Genomic DNA, 19,102 nt, shown 5'->3' with positions numbered 1-19,102 from the left:
GAGGCAATTTAACTTGTTGAAGGGTTATTTATAAGGAGGTGACTAAACAGCTGTTCTCCAATTTCACAGGGAAAAGAATTAGAGGAAATTGATTTATATTTCAGCATGAAGCTGAAGGCAGGCAAAAGGAAGAAGTGCTCGAGGGAGAACTGTTAATGGTGAAAAAAAGCTAAATGAGAAACTGGATTTTTATGGCTTTTAGAAGTTGGAAAATCACCCATGTTGATTCTTTTAGCTTTGGGTCAAACTAGTAAACAAATATTTGAGAACGCCTTCTATTTATTTAGTCACATACCATGTACTGAATCGCCACTATGGACCAGGCGCGGGGCTGGGCACTGGGAAGGGAAACATGAGTAAGACGTGGTGACTGTCCTGTGTAACGGCTGCAGCACTAGCTACCAAAGCCAGTGAGGGAAATATGTAAAAAACATCAAATCACTCGCGCCCTTTCCTTTTCCATCTCCCATGCTCAAAGATAAATAATATAGTTTGGAAGATAACAGCACTTGGAAAGCTAAGCAACAATGCAATCATTAAATAACAACATGTGAGTGCCTATCTCTTTGCTAGATGGGATACTGCTTGATTCATAAATCACTGAATAAAGCCAATCAGATCTTCAAAAAGTAAGAATAATAACACCACCAAACAATAATGCAAAGGCTGTCATAAGCCACACATAGTTGCTGGCTTAATGAGTAATACAGACAGCAAGTGCTTTGAATTCAGAAGAGATTAAACTTCTACCCTTTAAGGATGGGTAGAATTTGAGTAAGTGAAGGGGAGCGAGCTGTCCAGGCAAGAGAAATAGCAAGAGCCAAACAAGGAGACAAGAAAGCAGAGGAGTTTGTGAAAAGAGCAGCTTGGTTAAAGCTGGTAGGATGATCCAGGGAAGTGTGGGATGCAACACTGGAAAAGTGGGTAGGGCTACCTCTATAAAGACCTTTGAAGACCAGCCAAATAACAGAATTCACTGTGTGAGGAATGGGCAGTACTGAACATTTCTGAGCACAGGAACATAAGGAAAGCCGCATTTTCGGCGCAGTGGTTTGGCTCTGAGCGGGGGGCGGGGGCGGGGAGCGCTCAGTGCTGTTCCATCGACTCAGGCTCAAGATGGTGAGGGATGAGCACACAGTAGCAGTGGGCCGGATGAGAAAGAGAAGAAGCACAAGGCACAGATTAACTTCACAAATACGTGCTGAATGCTGCACTTCATCTGTGCTGTGATGGGGAGTGGGACACAGTCCCTGTTCTCTTGGGCCTGAGAACTCACTGGACAGGGGAGGCCAGCAAAAGGGAAACTGAGACAAGTGCAGAAATGGCGGTCAGTGTGGCTGAGTGGCCGGAATCAATTCTGACTCCCAGAATTGTATTTACATGAGCTGAACAAAATCAAATAGTCAAAATATAAACAGAACAACCAATTCTCCCAAAATATCACCTGATGTGTATCATGGGAGATGCTGATTTTACTGCCAGTTGAGTCATGGAAAAGTATAGAAGCAAATATGCGTGTACTGACTGAACTGTACCAAGCAATGAGTACAAAAAAGACGTTATAAAAGAGAGAAGGTCGTTTTTAGGACTGAAATGTTTCCAGATTTCATCCTTTGACATAACTGAGATATATTCACAGATTTCTCACTTACCTACAGATAAGTATTTAGACGCCTTCAGAAGATTCATCACCTTTCCTTAATATCTCTCTTTTTTTTCTTCCTTTCCTTAATTTAATTTTTATTTAACTTCCTCTTGTCACTGCTTGCTTGCAAATCACGGCCTCTATGTCTGGAGTCAATTAGGGCTATAAAGTACCCCACCACGCCTTCATCTGGGGACCCATTTATATATATTTTCTTATTTCAAGAGGTAGAGCTAAAAGCCCGTAACTCCAAAAGTTTCCAATCAACCATCACATTCTATTCTTTGGAAAAGTATGCTTCTCTATGTAGTTAAGAAGACAACATCAAACTATATTTTGCAAGAATATTTCCTCTCCACCTGTAAAAAGATGAATTGTGCTTTGGAAATTCATTTGCAGAAAATGGCTTGAGTGTGTGTAATACATGCTTAATAGCAATAACATTAAAAAAATCTTTCTACCATTTAAAATTAAATGTAATTTCCTTATTACTTTAATGGAATCCTTTGGAGTTGAAGTATTTAACTAGTCCCTTTCACATCAAGTATTCATTATATAATTCCCTTTTAATATTAGGTATATTAGGTGTGTAAACCATCCACTGACAGAATAAAAACACACATTTTCACTGAAACAAAAACAGGAGAAAGACAAGGCAGCCTGATTCAGAATCTGATAATGGGTTACAGATTCCATTCCAGTTCAGATTTATAGTCAAAGTGCCACAAGACCATTTACCACCTCTAATCCTTCAGGTCATATTTGGAAGAAAAGTATGAACTGCCACATCACTAAGAGAAAATCTGTTTGAGCCTAAAATTCTTGACATTACCCCATTGTAAAGTGGAGAGAGACACAGAGAGAAACATATCGCCTTTAAAAGCCACCTTAAATAAAAAGGCAAAGATGAAATGTCCAAAGTTCTCTCCACGGGGAGGAATTCTCTTTGTCACTATCTTTCAGGGTCACCCCTGAGTGGGGCTACAGTACAATCCTGTCTATTGATGGCTGGTACCAGCCTACTGGCTAAAGCCATCCTAACCCATGGGATGCCTGACATACACAGGTAAAAAATTCTAGGGCTGGTGGGAAGACACGTAACCTAAGTAATAGATTGTGGATGCAAAGCGTTTACCCAGTCCCCAAACCAACTCCTGCCTCTTCCAGCCCTCCAGTCTCCTGCTGGAGCCTCGAACTGGCTGCACCCAATCAGAAGCCAGAGAACAAGCCAGTCACGCACTCCATAAAGATCGGCCTGCTGACGCAGGAGCAGAGTGGAAAGGATAGAGAGTAGATCTGTAGGGGCCGAGGGGTAATACCTGGCACATCCCATTACCTACTTTTCACACTCCTTCCAGTTAAACTCAGCTTTCCTCAGATTTTACCATCCTGTGCTTTCCCACTCCTAGAGCCTTCGTCATGTGTTCAGTCCTGCATCTCCTCTCTCCATTCCACATGTGGAAAATCTGGGAGGCCCACCTAAATGTCACCTCTTCCATGAAGCCTCCCCTCAACTTTACCCTGAAGTAATCTCTCTGCTATCTAAATGATCAAAGTTCCTCTTGTGAAAACTTCTATAATTATGAGTATGTCTTATGAGTTTACTTATCACTACCTGACACAAGTATTTTTGAATCCGTTTACTTGTTTACTATAAGTTTCCCATTAGAATATACTCTCCATGAAAGCAGAGATTTTGGTCTGTCTTACCTTTGCTCTATCCCCAGGGTCAAAAATAGTACATAGCGTATAGCAGATGCTCAATAAATATTTGTTGAATGAATGAATGCCTTCTTCTAGATTGTTAGCATATTAATGACCAAAATGAAAGTCTCATTCATCTTTCCAGCCCAAAGAGCAATCTAAGTGCCTTCCTTATACTTATGGGCAGATACTCAAAAAATATAAGCTGAAATAAAGTAGTCGCCATTTAATGAGTATCTCTAATGTACCAGATACAATGCTGGCAGCTTTACATGAAATACCTCATTCAGTCCTCACAACAACCCTAAAGGGTAGTATGGCAGAGCTGTGCCTTCAGGATGAAGGCCCTCATTCCCCCAACATCCAGAAGAATTGCCTGCTGATGGCTCACAGCTGAGTCTCTCTCAGGCCCTGTCCTCAGCAGAAGGAAGCTATGTCACCCAACTCAAAGGCCTTTCCCTGGTGAAGCCCTCTTCTGATGACTGACCAATGTTTTTAAAGGCCTGGCCCCTTGCCTCACCTGAGCAATTCTGAAAAATCATCTCAGCTCGAGTTCTTCATGGGACTGACTGTTGAATGAACAAATAACAAACTAGTGTCCCAATGACAGAAAAGGGAATTATACTTTTTCAGATGGATATAATGTATAAATTGGGTCTCCTTCCTTCTCAATGATTTTACTAACTAAAACTACAACCCTTTTTCCATTTTCCCAAAAACATACCTCAACACTACCTCTAAAAAATACACAGTTACTAGTAATTGTTGACTAAAAAAAGAGTTTGATTTGGAGGCAGCTGTATTTCCCCAAAAGCTAGTCAGGCATTTTCAAATACCTGTGATTTATGTAGCAAAATATGCTCCTAAAGACAGTAGATGATATGACAACATGCCAAGGAGAAAATCACCAGAGATCTGACCTGTGCCATACAAAGTGAAGTCCAGCTCCAAAGTCCCAGGACAGCACTCCGCATGCACATACCCCTGCATCCACAGAACCTGGAGAGGTGGCAGGTGATCCCAGGAATACGGCACAAGCTCATCAATGTTACATCATCTTGGGCAGGACACCTTGGTTTCTTTATGAGTAAAGGAACCTAACTTGCAAGGATAGTCAACCAAATTACAAAGCTTTTAGCAGAGTGCCAGGTAGAGTAGGTGCTCTACGAGTGGTAGCTATTATTATCATTTATTATTTTTTAGAATGACAACCAGAAAGCTAAGACATTAAGAAACACTTGTGGATGATTTTCCTGTACAGGTTAAGAAAGTCTGAATTGAAAATCCAGCTGAGTTACAGGAAAATTACTCCCTTTACAAAAGATTTACCACAGACTTCCTTTAAAGAGGGGCCCCCTCCATTGTACATTTAATATATAATTAGATACTGCTTATTCATGACATTTTTCCAATCAAAAGATATTCTTTTCCATTCCTCCCACAGCAAATAAAAACTCATCTGCCTAGAGTTTTACTTATTCTGTTTTGCTTCTCATTTCAAGAGTAGTATGTGTTCATTAGAGAAATTCAGGAAGATAGAAGCAGAAAAATAAATCACCCATAGTCTCATCAGCCAGATATAGCCATTGTTAGCATTTTACATACACTAAAATGTAGGCCAGAACCCACTGGCCTAGTCAGCCAGTTTCCTTCTATTCACTATGTCCATGCCTAGAGTTTTTTGATTTTGTATATATAGTTTTAATTGTAACTGGTTTTGGTAGTATTTTTTTTTTTTTTTTTTTTTTGGCGGTACGCGGGCCTCTCACTGCTGTGGCCTCTCCCGTTGCGGAGCACAGGCTCCAGACGCGCAGGCTCAGCGGCCATGGCTCACGGGCCCAGCCGCTCCGTGGCATGTGGGATCTTCCCGGACCGGGGCACGAACCCGTGTCCCCTGCATCGGCAGGCGGACTCTCAACCACTGCGCCACCAGGGAAGCCCGGTAGTATTTTTTAATATGAGCAATTCTTCTCATGTCATGACAAACTCTTCACTATGCCATATTTATCTAATAATTTCTTGTACTTGGGAATAATGCTATAGTGTCTCTATGTAAAGTACTTGTGATAGCTGCTATCATCAAAATCAACACCATTATTAAGATTACTGCTGCTAATTTTTAAACTCAGAAAGACCTCCCACTTCTAGAAGATAGGTCAATATTTCATATACATTTTCATTTTCTTCAGTTTTGCTTTTACAATTAAATTTTTAGTCCATGTAAAAATTTACTTTAATGTATGTACAGTAAAAGACAAGGACCTAAAAAAAAAAAAAAAAAGCCTTTTTTTCCAAAGTGCTAACCAATTATCCCCAAATCACTGAATAAACCTTCTTTTTCTTACTGATTTACAATACTTCCCTAAACAAGAGTTACACACACATACACACCTGGCCTAACAGGCTTCACTGATTGATCCATATATGCATATATTATTTTTTGGGTTCAAAATGTTTTAATATTTGGTAAGGCTAGTACACCCACCCCAACACACACCCTTCCACTTTTCTTCAAAAATTAATTAGCTATTTTCACTCATCTTCTTTTCTAGATAAATTTCAGAACTACTTTCTGCTGGAATTTGGAATAAAGCTGCACTAAATCTACAAATTAATTTAGGAATAACTGATGTCTTTCTAACACTTCTTCCCTTCCACATACACAATATGTGTTTCTATTTATTCAAGTTTTCTATATCTCTCTACAAAACTGGGAAGTTTTCTTCAAATGGGGCATTTACATTTCTTATTAAGGTTATTTCTAGAAATGCTTTTTGTTACTACTGTAAATGATTTCATTAGATTTTAAGTGGTCATTAACTAGATTTGGATGGCCACTGATTTCTGTACACTTGTTTTGTACAAAAGCTCAGGAGGCCTTCTATAATCTGTAGACCATAAAGTACCTCCCCAAGTTTGTTTCACGCCACTGACAAAGAAGAACCCACTGGCCTAGTCAGCCAGTTTCCCTACCGTCACTGAATACATCCTGCTCAGGCTCGCCACCTACCCAATTTTACTTGCTCTTCAAGGCTCTGCTCCCACGTAAAAGTTTTCCTGACTAGCCTGCTCCCAGTTATCACCTACCCCTTTCTATTCTCCTCCAGCACTGAAATAAGTTCTCATACATTTAACACTTTCCCCAAAGTTAGGAATAATTTTCTTTTTATCAAATTAGGGCATCCAATTTTTTATATTTGAGAAAAGATTCAACAGAAAACAAGTAAAGTGAATTTATATACATTTTGCCTTTTATCTTAAGAGATTATAAATCTGAAACAAATTTGGTAAAAAATGTACTATTTGTTTAAAATAGTGATAAACTGAAAGCAGTCTAAATATCTTTCAATAGAGGTTCAGGTGAATAAGTTATGTAATTTTTTTTTTTTTTAGGTAAGAGATTTTTATTCTGTAATATTATTTTTAATGGTTATGCAGCCAAATAAATTGATGACAAGAACAATACGTATTGACATAGAAAAATGTTCACAATATGTTATTAAGTGAAAAAACCAAGACAAGACAAAAAAAAAAGAGGGGCTAGAAAACAGCACTGTAGAAAAATTGTTTTTGTTTAATAGGAAAAATGTCTGAAAAAATATATATGAAAATTAAAACAGTGGCTATTTCTGGCAAGTAGTACTATATGTGAACTTCACCTTTTTTATTCTGTTTAATGAGCACTTACTGTTTTTATAATCAGATTTTATAACTAGTCAACTTCAAAAACATGCCCCACTGATAACAGCCCATTATAAGAGTACATAATCACTATTAAATCAAATATACTTGTGGAAACATACCAAACAACAACTTTGAAAAACAGAATCATTTTTTTAATCTAGGTGAAAAATTCTGAGTACATAGGAACTCGGGGGAAGTATCATAAGGCGCTGGGGCAGTTACTACTGCAAAAAGCATTTTAAAATATAGTCTGAGACTTTCAGAAAAAAGAGTACTGAATCATGGAAACACCCTGTTGAAAAGGTCCTTAAACGATTATCTAGTCAAAGCTCCTCATTAAACAAGAAAAATGAAAAAAACAAAAAGCAAACGAAAAACAAAAATAGAGGTTAGGTGAGTTCTCCAAGATCATACAGGTAATTATTGGCATAGTCCAAAAGTATTTATAATTCAAAACTTATGCTTTTTAATTCCTTTCTCAATTTCTCCCAGTCAAGATATGCTGCAGTCTGTCATCTCTACTTAGACTATAAAAGACAAATGTTGATTTTACTATGGTTTTCTTATCATCTGTCCAAAATGTGAACAGGAATGTATACAATATTGTGAAATGAAAAGACTCACTTCTCTTGGTTAAATATAGCTTCCGAGCTCCATAAGAAAGTTTTGACAATTAGGCATTATGTTAGACTGTAACAAGTAGAAGGCAAATTCTAGTATTTACAGACTTTGAGAACCTGAAAGTCAGGAAGAAAAAAGTACTACCGAGCTTAAAATTACAACTGTGCTGCAAACTTTTCATATGTGAGTTATATGATATATGAGTTCATTCAACCCATCATACTTTTCACTTCTCTGGTTTATTCACTTTCTCTTAGAGGGTTCGGAAGGGGCCTCTTTTTAAGTCAATTTTAAACTTAATATGTTTTAAGCACAAGTTTTTCGTAACACAAGCCGTAATTAACCATTGTAAACGTCACTGATACTTTGCCCACCAGGGGGAGCCCATATAGATTTTTCACATAACAAGAAACCTCAAACATCAAGTTTGTATGAATTCTAGAATCATATTATTCATAATATGATCAATATTGTAAAATCACTTGATAATATTATATTTCTATCCCCCAAATAGAGAAAAATTAATTGAGATCAGGTATGTAAAGCCCTCAACAGAGTTACTGACCTATAGCAGAAGCTCAAAAATAACTGACTTTCCAAAATTTATCCTCCTGAGTATTAGTTATGGCACTCAAAGAAAATAATCTGGTATTCTAACTTGTACACAAGTTGGTGTGAGCTCAGTTGATATCTGCCCTGATAGATGGTTCTATCCTTGGTATGTTGACAAACCTGGTTCTCAAGCCTGCAAGATAGTATCAGACCATGGACAGGAAGAGTTCATTAAAAATGTCATCCTGAGAGGACCTGTTTTGGCAGCCCTATCCTTAGTAGGTGATACACTGAACTACTGGCTACCTGCCAACTAGAAACTGAGAAAAGAGGGAACTCTTTGACCCATTCTAGACTTTTCTTGGAATGAAGGAGAAAGTCAATTGACTATCCCTGAGAACCATGCTTCTACAGTATGTGATACAATCATTACCACCAAGATGACTTTCTTTCAAGAATAAAGAATGCACAATTGAGAATATAAGTCTATATAAGAACCTGGTATCTAAATGGCCCTACTCAGTATCCCCATCTGCAGTCTGGTGTGGTTGACTTGCCTTGTAGCTCTCACCATAATAAGGCCCAGCCCAGTGTTCACTGGATTTGTGAGGTGGTTGGCTGGGTATATGAACTATGTGTCTATTTTAAAGACTCAGTCATCTCCAAGATCTAAATACGACAAACCTAGAGGAACCCACTGGGTTCCAGCTATGCTCTCCAATCCAGATTCACCAAGAAGCACTGCCACTGGGGAGTTACCCACCACTTGTTGTCTTAATAAAACTCTAATGTCTGTTGGGCCCCATGAATCTATTCTCCACTGTTTAGAACTGAGAAAGGGAAGGCATGATTAATTGGCATCCTACTCAAACTTTGAAAAAAATGTTATTGTGATATCTACCACCATGAAACTTGCCAACTAGAAAGCTGGGAATTATTCTACCTCTCCCTCTTTCTACCCCCACCAATGGCTACATTTTTTTAAAATCCACCTCCTAAATATCTACTTCATCCATTCACTCCTCTGTCACTAGCTCATCAGCTCTCACCTGGATTACTGCAATAGCCTTCCAATTAGCTCCTCTATGTCAGTCGTGTTACACTCCAAACCCATCTGCAATATTGCTGATTATTTTAAAAGACAAATATGAACTTTTCAGGCCTCTGCTCACATAGCTTAGAGCATAAAGTCCAAACTCCTCAGCACTGCTGACAATGCTCTCACCCAAGGTCTGGTCAACTTTTCCTCTAAAGAGCCAAACAGGAAGTACTTCAGACTCTGCCAGCCTTTGCCAGCTACAACTCTACCACTATAGACAAAAGCATCCATAGTCTACATGGAAACAAATGACCGTGGTCTCATTTCACTGAAACCTCATTTACAAAAATCGGCAGCGGCTGGATTTGGCCTATGGGCCAAAGTTGGCTGACCCCTGCTCTAACCTAATCCAGCACAGCCTCATCTCCTGCCTCTCTGCCCCTCACCCAGGCCTCCTCCAGAAAAGGGCTCCAATCACTCCAGCCTTGCCTCTGCTCCCCCCATCACCCTGCTGTTGTACACCGGTGCCTTTGCTAACACTCCTCCCTCTGCCAGGAATGCGATTTAACTCCCTTCCTTTGTCTGGTAGAATGGTTCTCATCCTTCAAGGTCCAGTTTGATTTTCTACCAATTCTCCCTCAAGGAGCTTTAGTTATCCTTTATTTCTATTTTCAAAGAGCCGAGACGTATGTCTCATAGTTTTTTGTGTCCTCACAATGACTGACACCTATCAAGAGTCCAATGCTTAGAGGAGATGGAATAAATCAATTAGTATGGAATAAATATAATTTCAAAAGCTATAGTCTTCATAAATCCTGGAAAATTTCAGAGTGCAGTCCATACAAAGGGCTCACTATTTATACCATGGAAAGTCACTAGCACTGAGTTCTGTTTACAGTACACACTCAGTTATTATGATCCATAAAAATACAGCACCATGAAGTTAAGAGAAGACTTGGAGAACATTAATGGAGTGAGAAACTGTGTCTCTCTCAGCCCTATGGCTGGTTCCAAAGGGGGTCCTCAAGGAGAAGGGGGAATGGCGGTAGAGGGGCAAGCTGGCTAATGAACCTCTCTCTTCCCAGCCCCCTCATCCCAGCCTTAGCAAAAGCTGCTCCTTATTTCATTTGCAAAAAGAACTCTCCATTAATTTTTTTTAAATCTACATGATTCAACAGACCCACGTTCTGTTTGAATCCTACATCCTAAACCTACACTGTTTCCTGATCTATGCCTGTCTTGTGTGGGCCTGTCTCCAGCTTCTCCCTGACCCTTGGCACCTGTTGCCTGATACTGCTTCTTTGAACAATGCTCCCTCGACTGAAACCCAGTTTAAGTAGAATTATACTCAATCCTTGGATAAAGTCTATTTCCAGCTACTATGGATAATAATCCAGGTGGTCCCAGCTTAACCTTTGGCTCCAAACACTGGCACACAAGTTCAACACTACAACTGAGAAGAAAATCGAGGAGGACCTGGGGGATCAATGCTGAGCATTACGGTTGTCACTTCTACCTGAGTCGTCGTATTATTTATGGGTCTGCTTCTCCACTTGACTATAAACTCTTTGACGTAGGAACTAAATCTTACTAATAAAAGCTTCTATTTATTCAAGGTTTATTCCAGATGCTGGATTAAGTGTACATATATACTGTATAATATTAAGGAATCATGTTAGGATCACACATTTCTAGAACTGGAAGGAGGCTTGGACAGAGATCAACCAGCTCCAAAATTAAAAGCAAAGTGACACAGTAGATAACACTCATTCTTTAATTCAAGAAACATTTACTGAGAACCTATCCTGCACTATTCTAGAACCTAAAGAGTCTTTGTTTTCATGAAGCATATAGTCTAGTGGATAAACAACAAGTCAATGGATACATGATATGTTAGATAATGACAGGAATAAAGCGGAGTAAAGAACAGAAAAAGGATGCTACTTTATACAGGGCAGTGGAGGAAGGGCTCACTGAAACAACGAATGAGCAGAGGCCTAAAGATCAAACCACATGGAATCTGAGAGAAAAGTGTTCCAGGTCGAGGTAACAACAAGCACAAAGGTCCTGAGGTAGGAATGTGCCTGGTACATGTGAGGAAAGCAAGGAGGCTAGGGCAGCTGGAGTAGAGTAGGAGGAAGGTGAGAGGAGGGGAGCTCGAGGAAGGTAGCAGGGACTTTGGGTTTGGGTTGCTGTAAGAAGTCTGAATTTAAGCCAGGAACTAAAGATAATTAACTCATAAAAAAAATAAAAGTAAATGACACTTAGCTTTCACAAAAGCCATGTATAATAAACAAAGAAAAATTCATCTGCATGCCTAATCTGAAAATAGAATTCCCAACAACACAGAGTCGCTGTTTATCTTATAAATGAGACATCTTTGTTTTACAAGAACTTGCTACAGTTATAGTCTAAGCTGTCGGCTTTACCAATGTGGACACTGAGGTGCAGAAAGATTAGGTGGTCTGTCCACTTCATGGCTCAACTTGGTCTAGAACACAGGTTCCCTGATGTTCTGTTCACTGGCTCCTGTTGCCCCTGCATACTCAGTTTGGCTACTCAGAGGGGTCTTGGTTTACTGTGAACTGCTTCTCCTGGACTCTGTAACCTTTATAAATTAGTAAGAAAATGAAAGAGCTGCCCCTATAAGGCACCTCCAGACACATTCCCACACCAAAGCCTGTCATACAAGCTCCCACAATTCTAATTTTTTATTCCCCACAGAGTTGAAGACCACCAGGCAGGTAAAGTGAAGACAGGTCAGGCACTGTGCTAGGGAATAGAAGGAACATTTTTGTCAGTTTTGCCTGCCCAGCATCCCTTACTCCCTAGTGTCAGACATAGCACTCCCTTTTCCAAGGTTCTGGTGGGGCAGCAATCGCAGCACCCAACCCACCTATTGGAGTGGACATCTGACCTGGCCATGTGAAGAACCTTATCCCTCTGAGGCCATAACAAGGGCTCAGGACCCAAGCAGAACCAACTAGAGTCCTTTCCTGGGGTTTTATGGATAAGACCTGGAGAAAGAAGCTCCTTCCTGTGTTTCCCAGTTTTACCAGCCAACACATTCCTGTTTTGCTCAGGTTAGTTTAAACTAGGTTACCCTTACTAGCAATCAAAAGAATTCACACTCATGCAAGCACTTGCACACCTTTCCTCATTTCATCTGCATAACCACCTTATAAGGTTGCTATTATTCACTCTATTTTAGGAGTGAGGAAACTGCGGTTAAGTAACTTGCCCAAGTTCATGCAGTAAGTAAAAGGCATTCAGATTCAGGTCTTTATGCTCCAAATCTTATTCAGTATGCAATTATGAATACAGTATTAACTCAGGAAGAAGAAATTCAGCTGAAGAATTTTTGGTTTAAAATTATAGTGGAAATGTATGTATGGGGCAGGGTGGGAAATAAGCAACATTAAACTGGAGTCAAAGGACCTGCCTTCTTCCTCTGGCTCTGTCCTGTGACCTCATCTATTATGACTCTGGGCAAGACATTTCACTTACCTGAGTGTTAGTTTTCCCACCTATAAAATGAAAAGACTGACCAACATGAACTTAAGATCCTTTTAAGTACTAAAAGAAAAAAGTCCATGGTTCTGCTTCAGGCATACAGACTCTATTTTTACTATATGTTACGTAGGATATCAGCAAATTTCAACTTGAATGTCAGGTCCAACAATAGGTAATGGTTGCCTGGGGCACAAAGTTGCAAAGGATTCTGAGCAACACAGATGTACTGGGACATTAACACTGGCTTCCATGGTCCCAGGGAGGGAGAAAGAGGAATAACTGCATGCTTGCCACACATATGCCATCGCTGATAGCTTCACCTTGACAGAGGAGTGTCACTGCCTCCACTATCGATGCTATTAGTACCTACACAGAATTTTCAGATTCCCTCATGAACTTACTTGGTTCCCCTTTGCAAGTGAAGAATGAAAGTACAAGAAAGCAAAGTGGTGTAGGGAATAAAGTTTTGTGCCACTGATGAAAATACATCTAAATGGCCTACACAGAGTTAGCGTAGGAGTGAAGGGGAACAATAATAATCATTATGGCTCTTTACGATATATACAATGTCTCATAAGATCCTAATAATCAGCTTACCAGTCAAGGAGGGTATTGTCATGCCCATTTCATAGAAAAGGGAAATGAGACTCGGGTAACAGGACTTACCCAAGTCACCCACATCTAAGTAGCAGAACCCAGATTGGAATCTAAGTCTTCTAAATCCAAGACCCAGTTTCTACTCCCAAGGTCCCCATTCATCCCACAGCCCAAATGAGTTAACTAATCAGGCTCCCAATGCAAAGTGGCATAGTTATCACTGTTAGGAGTTGTTCAGCTACGAAAAGTTCCTCCCCGCCCCCACATCTGAAATGCCATTACTAATTTGTTTGTAATTTAACGGGTAGACACGCATTGAGTATAAATAAACTGAGCATAAAGTTACCCATCTCCACACCTTTGTGCATACTCTTCTCTTAGCCTGAGATGCCCTTCTCCACCCTATGCGCACTGGAACCAACTACTCTTCTTTCAAGATTTGTTTCAGGCATCATCGCCTCTGTAAAGCCGTTCTTGGCCCTGACGCATAATTGAACACTCTCCTTTGTGTTCTACACGTCTTCAAGGTGTTGTGCCACTTCTTTTGGTAATATGTCTGTCTCCCCCACCATTCCTTTTAAATCGCGTTATTCTAACACAATGCTGGTCAGAAGGTAGGCGCTTAATGTATGCTTATTGATGGACTGAATATATTCATCTAGACCAATTTCCCTTCCGAGGCTTAAATATCCTCTGCAAACTGCCACTCACTAATTCATGCATACATATATTAAAAAATATCTGAGTGTCTACAAAGTACCAGGCACTGCACTGTGTATCAAACAGAAGTGGGTTTACCATGAAGTTTGAGCGTCAGGGCCCCTCCCCTGCACCCCCCCCAAAGCTCTGAACCTTTTTTTTTTGGTGACTTTGTATTTTTATTTCTTAAAGAGGACAGAGAGAACTGTATAAGCTTCAAGCTCCACAAAAACTAGATCCACCCTTGGTGCCAAGGATCCAAAAGTGAACCTGGCAAACTTTATCTCTCCCCTTACAGAGTTTCCTGTGTAGTGGGGAAGGAGACAACCATTTGTTCATTCATTGATCCAACACACATTTACTAAGCAATGCTCTGAGTCAGGCTTCGGGGATTGTGAAGTGAAGCCAACACTGTTACTGCCTTGAAGGAGTAGGTCCCAGCTCTCCCGAACGAAAGCCTGCTGTGCTCAGGGAACAGAAAGTAGTTTAGATGAATGTAATAGAGAGTGTTTGTGAAAGATTATCCTAAACCAGTCTCAAGACAGACCGGTCCCTGGCACGAACCCTAACCTATTGCAGGAGGCAAGGAGAAGGGCCAGGTCGGCCGAATGCGATCTTGGATCTCAGTGCGGGGCAGGGGAGGGGAGGGGGCTGAGACAAGTAAACAGAAGAGATAAATACACTGTGACTGTAGTCAGTGCTGCGACAGGAAAGCAAAGGACGGTGGGGGAAGCTTCGCCTGCGTTCAGGTCTGCAGTGACGGCAAGCTCATTACCTCACAAAGCAGCCCATGTACGTTGCAGACATAGTTCCGAGCTCCCCAACATGCGTCCCCATTCCTCGACCTAAGGCTGTTCCTTTCCAAAGACAGCCGTCGACTCTCTGGGACCAACTCTCCTGACCGCCCTTGACACCACCTTCTCCAGGCGCTTCCCTCACCCACTGCTTACGGGACAGAGTCCGGTTTGGGGTCTGGGGTCCCTGCCGCGGATCCGCCCCCCTCTCCAGCCCGCGGTTTCCGTAGCAACCAGCTCACCACTTCGCGCGCCCGGCTGGAGAAGTCGCCCTTAGGCCGGGGGCTCCGGCGGAACAGCTCGTCGCGGCTGCCCTCGACCCCGCCGCCCACCGCCACTCCCAGCGCTTTGTTGCGCGTCTTCACGGTCTTGACGCTGGCCCGGAACAGCAGTGTGATGTCCACCGCCATGGCGACCCACACCCACGGCCCCCACCAGAGCCGCCCACGTCAGCAGCCGGCGACCGCGGCGCGAGCTGGGCAGCTGGAGGACCGTTCCGTTTCCGCACGCCTCCGCTCACCAACGGCGACACGAGAAGAAAGGTTCCGGCCCGCCCGGGGCTACGGCGGCGAGAGGAGAACGGTTCCGGTCTCCGCCGGCGCGCGTGCCCATCCCCTCGGCGACCCGGACCCAGTGACGCTCACACCCGTGCCCGTTTCTCCTCCCGGCAAACTTTGGCTGACTTAGCCGCGCGGGGAGGTCCTGGAGTCCCGAGCCCTCGCGAGCTCGCTTAGGGCGTGCAGGCCCCGGAACCGAGGGGATCAGGAAGCCGGAAGGCTGGCTCCATTCTCTTGGCTCCCTGTTGCGCGGGTTGCGAGGGGACAGGAAGCGACCCAACCTGACCCAGACCTCATGAACCCACCTTGTGCGGGACCGAAGCACGTGGGCGGTGACCACCTGGGTGCAGTAAGTGCTAGGGCAGAGCAGGTGTGCACGGCAGAGAGCTAGAGGCCAGAGGCCTTTCTTTTCCAACCGTCACCCACCTGATCTGCAAAATGAAGCCAGCACCTTCCTCAGCGAGATAACACGTGCGAAGTGTTTTGGCGTTGCTTGGCTCCTAGAGACCAATGAAAGTTAGTTACCGTTGTTAATAATAACATTATTGTTAACATTCTTGTTATTAATTATGGTGGGGAAAGCTCTATAGAGAAGGCATCACACTGTAGAGAAGGCAGATTTGAAGAATGACTAGGAATTTATCAGATCGAGACAAGGACGGAAGAGTTTCACTGGTTTCTGTTCTTCCTCATGTATGGTTTTTAAATATACCATCTTAAGTCATAGTTATTTAAGTCGACTGAAAGTTAGCCAGTGAATTCTTTCTACATTTTGGTTCGAGGTTCAGATCTAATTCATGATCTTTGATTTCATCATTTGTTTTCTTTTTTTCTCAAGAGGATGCACAATTAGAATATGTATTAAAATGTGGTTGTCAAAGAGTGGTAGGCAAAATAAAAAATGATTTTCATAGCAAGATGTTATTTATCTTTTCACTCTTATTCTCTCATAAGTTGTGCACAATTGGGTTTCCCAGAGGCTGGGTGACTTGTGATATTGCAAAACACTGAATGCAAAACAGCTGTCTTCTATTAGGTCAAACTTTAAAAAGATTTGCACAAATGTAAAACAGTGCCATTCTCACTAAGTTGTTTTGGAAATGCTTTTTTTTTTTTTTTCACAAAAATATACCACTTATGTTAATATGTAATGGGTTTATCTTTACTTTTAACTGAATGAATATTTCAAATTTTTGTTTAAATTTCTAATACAGTAAATATCCATAGCTAAAACCCATATAAACAAAAGTTATTTTAGGGCCCTCAGTAATTTTTAAGAGTGTAAAGGAGTTCTGAGACCAAAAGTTTGACGCCCGCTGTGTTAAATATGTTTATCAGAAATAGATGTTAAGAAACTGCATAGGTACCTGGAAGGAAGGAGGAAAATGGTATGTAAAACCCACACTGTAGCCACTTCAGCCTTCCTTTATGAGGAAAATAAATTTTCATACAGCTTTCTTCCACCAACAGAGTAAGGGAGAGAGAATAAGACAGAAATTACTAAACCTCTGCCAATGATTCTGCCTTGCATAAGTGGCCCTTTGTCTTATCAAGACATTAATGAGTCTTTGGCTTATGCGAAGATAAGTCTGGGGCAGAGTAGGAGGAGAGCTAAATCACCCTGCATAATAAAATGAATGGGACTGAATTAAGGGTAAGAGGGAGGAACCAGAACCCAGGGAAGGGGCCAGGAAAGGAGATAGTAGCTCACTGGGTAGGGTTTTTGAGTGGGAGGGGGCTGAGCTACACCAAAGCTTCAGTGAGTAGTGTGTTTGGTGCGGTTGGGTTTTTTGGGTAAAAAGTTTGGGAGAAAGGTCTAAATCTTCTGTCTGCCTCTACAAAGAGCAAAGAAGATTATGGAGATGAGACTCATGTGAGCTCAAAACATCAGGCTCTAAAACCACAAATGACCACAAACACCTAAAACTCCTAGAAAAGTTACAAAGATCTTGAGGAGGCCCTTGGATGTCCCACAGACCATGGGATATGAGCTGTTGCATTTTTATTATTTTATTTTACTCTTCTAACCTCAAAGAGCAAGGTCGCTTCAGTTGACCATGGACTAACGGGAAACCCCATAAAGCTGAGAGGGGATGTGGATAAAAAGGAAGAACAGAAGCATGGTGGGAGTGTATTACAAACTTCCAAGTTTGAAGTGGTACATAAGCTACATTTCATTAGTAACAATGTTTCATTCATTAGGCTAGGCTCTCTACTCTTGAAAAACAGTAGGGCATATTGGAATTACGGAATAGAGTTCCCTATAACAGCACCCTCCTTACAATCAGGATAGATGTAGGCAGCTTAGAATCATTTGGGGAGTCTCATGGAAGTCATTAAATGCAGCCTCCGCCAAAAAGAGGCTATATTGCCCAACCAGGTGCCCAAGCCATGACAGAACTGTGCTGTCAGTTAGAAATAGACATGTAGTTGTCAGCCACCGAGGTTTTGTCATCGTTGCCTCCTTTAGAGACGTTGGTTTTCTAGCCGTACTACCTGGGGAAAGTTGGTGTAAGCTGGTATTTGCTGTATGGAGGAGGGTGCCCAATGCCTGGAAGTGTGAATTCCTGCAGGCAGCATGGGGAGACCAGTTTTCTGGGTTCATGAAATCATGGACTTGCCACAATAATATAGTAACTGGAGACCCTCCTTGGTGGTCACTAATATTCACGGCTTCTCCTAGGGGAGGATTATAGTTCCTTGACCTATTGACAGCTACTTGACCAGGTGATTCCTTTTAACCGTGAAAAGTGACGTTTTGGTTCTGGGCAGCAAATTTAAGAGCTAACATGTGGTTCACTGTGCTCTCTTCTCCTTCTGCCCTGGCAACCTGTAATGTTCCATTGGGTCATCAACCTGGGTTCCCTGAGTAAAGATGACATGGAGCACAGCCAACTAAGGACGTGTGCTGGCAGTGAGAAGTAAACCTTCACTCTACTTGTCCATGGAGATTTGGGGTTGTTTGTTACTGCAGCATAATTATCTTATCCTGACTGATACACCACATAACCAGAAATCTGCCAAAACAGACTATTGGGTACATTCATCAATTACCAACATTACAGTGTTATCTCTCAGTAGGTAAAGGACAGAGAGGAAGGAACTACTAGATTACACCTAGATCTAACCAATAGAAAAGACCTGGTTAGGAGCGTTAGAGTGACAGAAACCCTGGAAGGCTGGCCATGCCATGGTAGAATTCACAATGCAAGAGGAGAGGCTTGGAGAGCATGTGTTTTCACTTTAGAAAGTGGACCTAAAGAAATTCATAAAACAATTTTTTTTCTCAGGGGTTCTAAAAAGGACCATGACTCTAGGGATGGGAAGCTCAAAGAATAAACTTGTTCCTAAGGAGGAACCTAGCTAAAGAAATCAGGGTGATGGAGAGATTGAAACCCTTGTATACTGTTGGTTGGCATGCAGGATGGCGCAGTCACTATGGAAAACAATATGGAGTTTCCTCACAAAATTAGAGATAGAACTACCACATAATCCAACAATTCTGCTTCCTGGTATTTATCCAAAAGAATCAAAATTGGGATCTCAAAGAGATAGTTACACTTCCATGTTCATAATAGCAGTATTCACAAGAGTTCAGACATAGAAACATCCTAAATGTCCATTGATGGATGAACAGATCAAAAAAATAAAAAAAGCACATAAAGTGGAATATTATTCAGCCTTCTTTTTTTTTTGA

The 19,102-nt window shown here is 41.5% G+C and overlaps 1 protein-coding gene across 1 annotated transcript in view; it reads right to left on the bottom strand.

Moving 5' to 3' along the window:
- Window positions 1–15,351, bottom strand: part of STX18 (syntaxin 18) — a 121,498-nt gene extending 106,147 nt beyond the window's left edge. The window contains exon 1 of the mRNA XM_082837567.1: window positions 15,091–15,351. Within this exon, the coding sequence (XP_082693693.1) occupies window positions 15,091–15,258 (168 nt within the window). The 5' untranslated portion in view covers window positions 15,259–15,351. The remainder of the gene's footprint in view (window positions 1–15,090) is intronic.
- Between the last annotated feature and the right edge of the window lie 3,751 nt (window positions 15,352–19,102).

Source organism: Leucopleurus acutus (genome assembly GCF_964270905.1).
Source record: "Leucopleurus acutus genome assembly, chromosome: 4".
In the NCBI taxonomy this organism is placed as follows: domain Eukaryota; kingdom Metazoa; phylum Chordata; class Mammalia; order Artiodactyla; family Delphinidae; genus Leucopleurus; species Leucopleurus acutus.
This window is presented reverse-complemented; position numbering and strand designations above follow the sequence as displayed.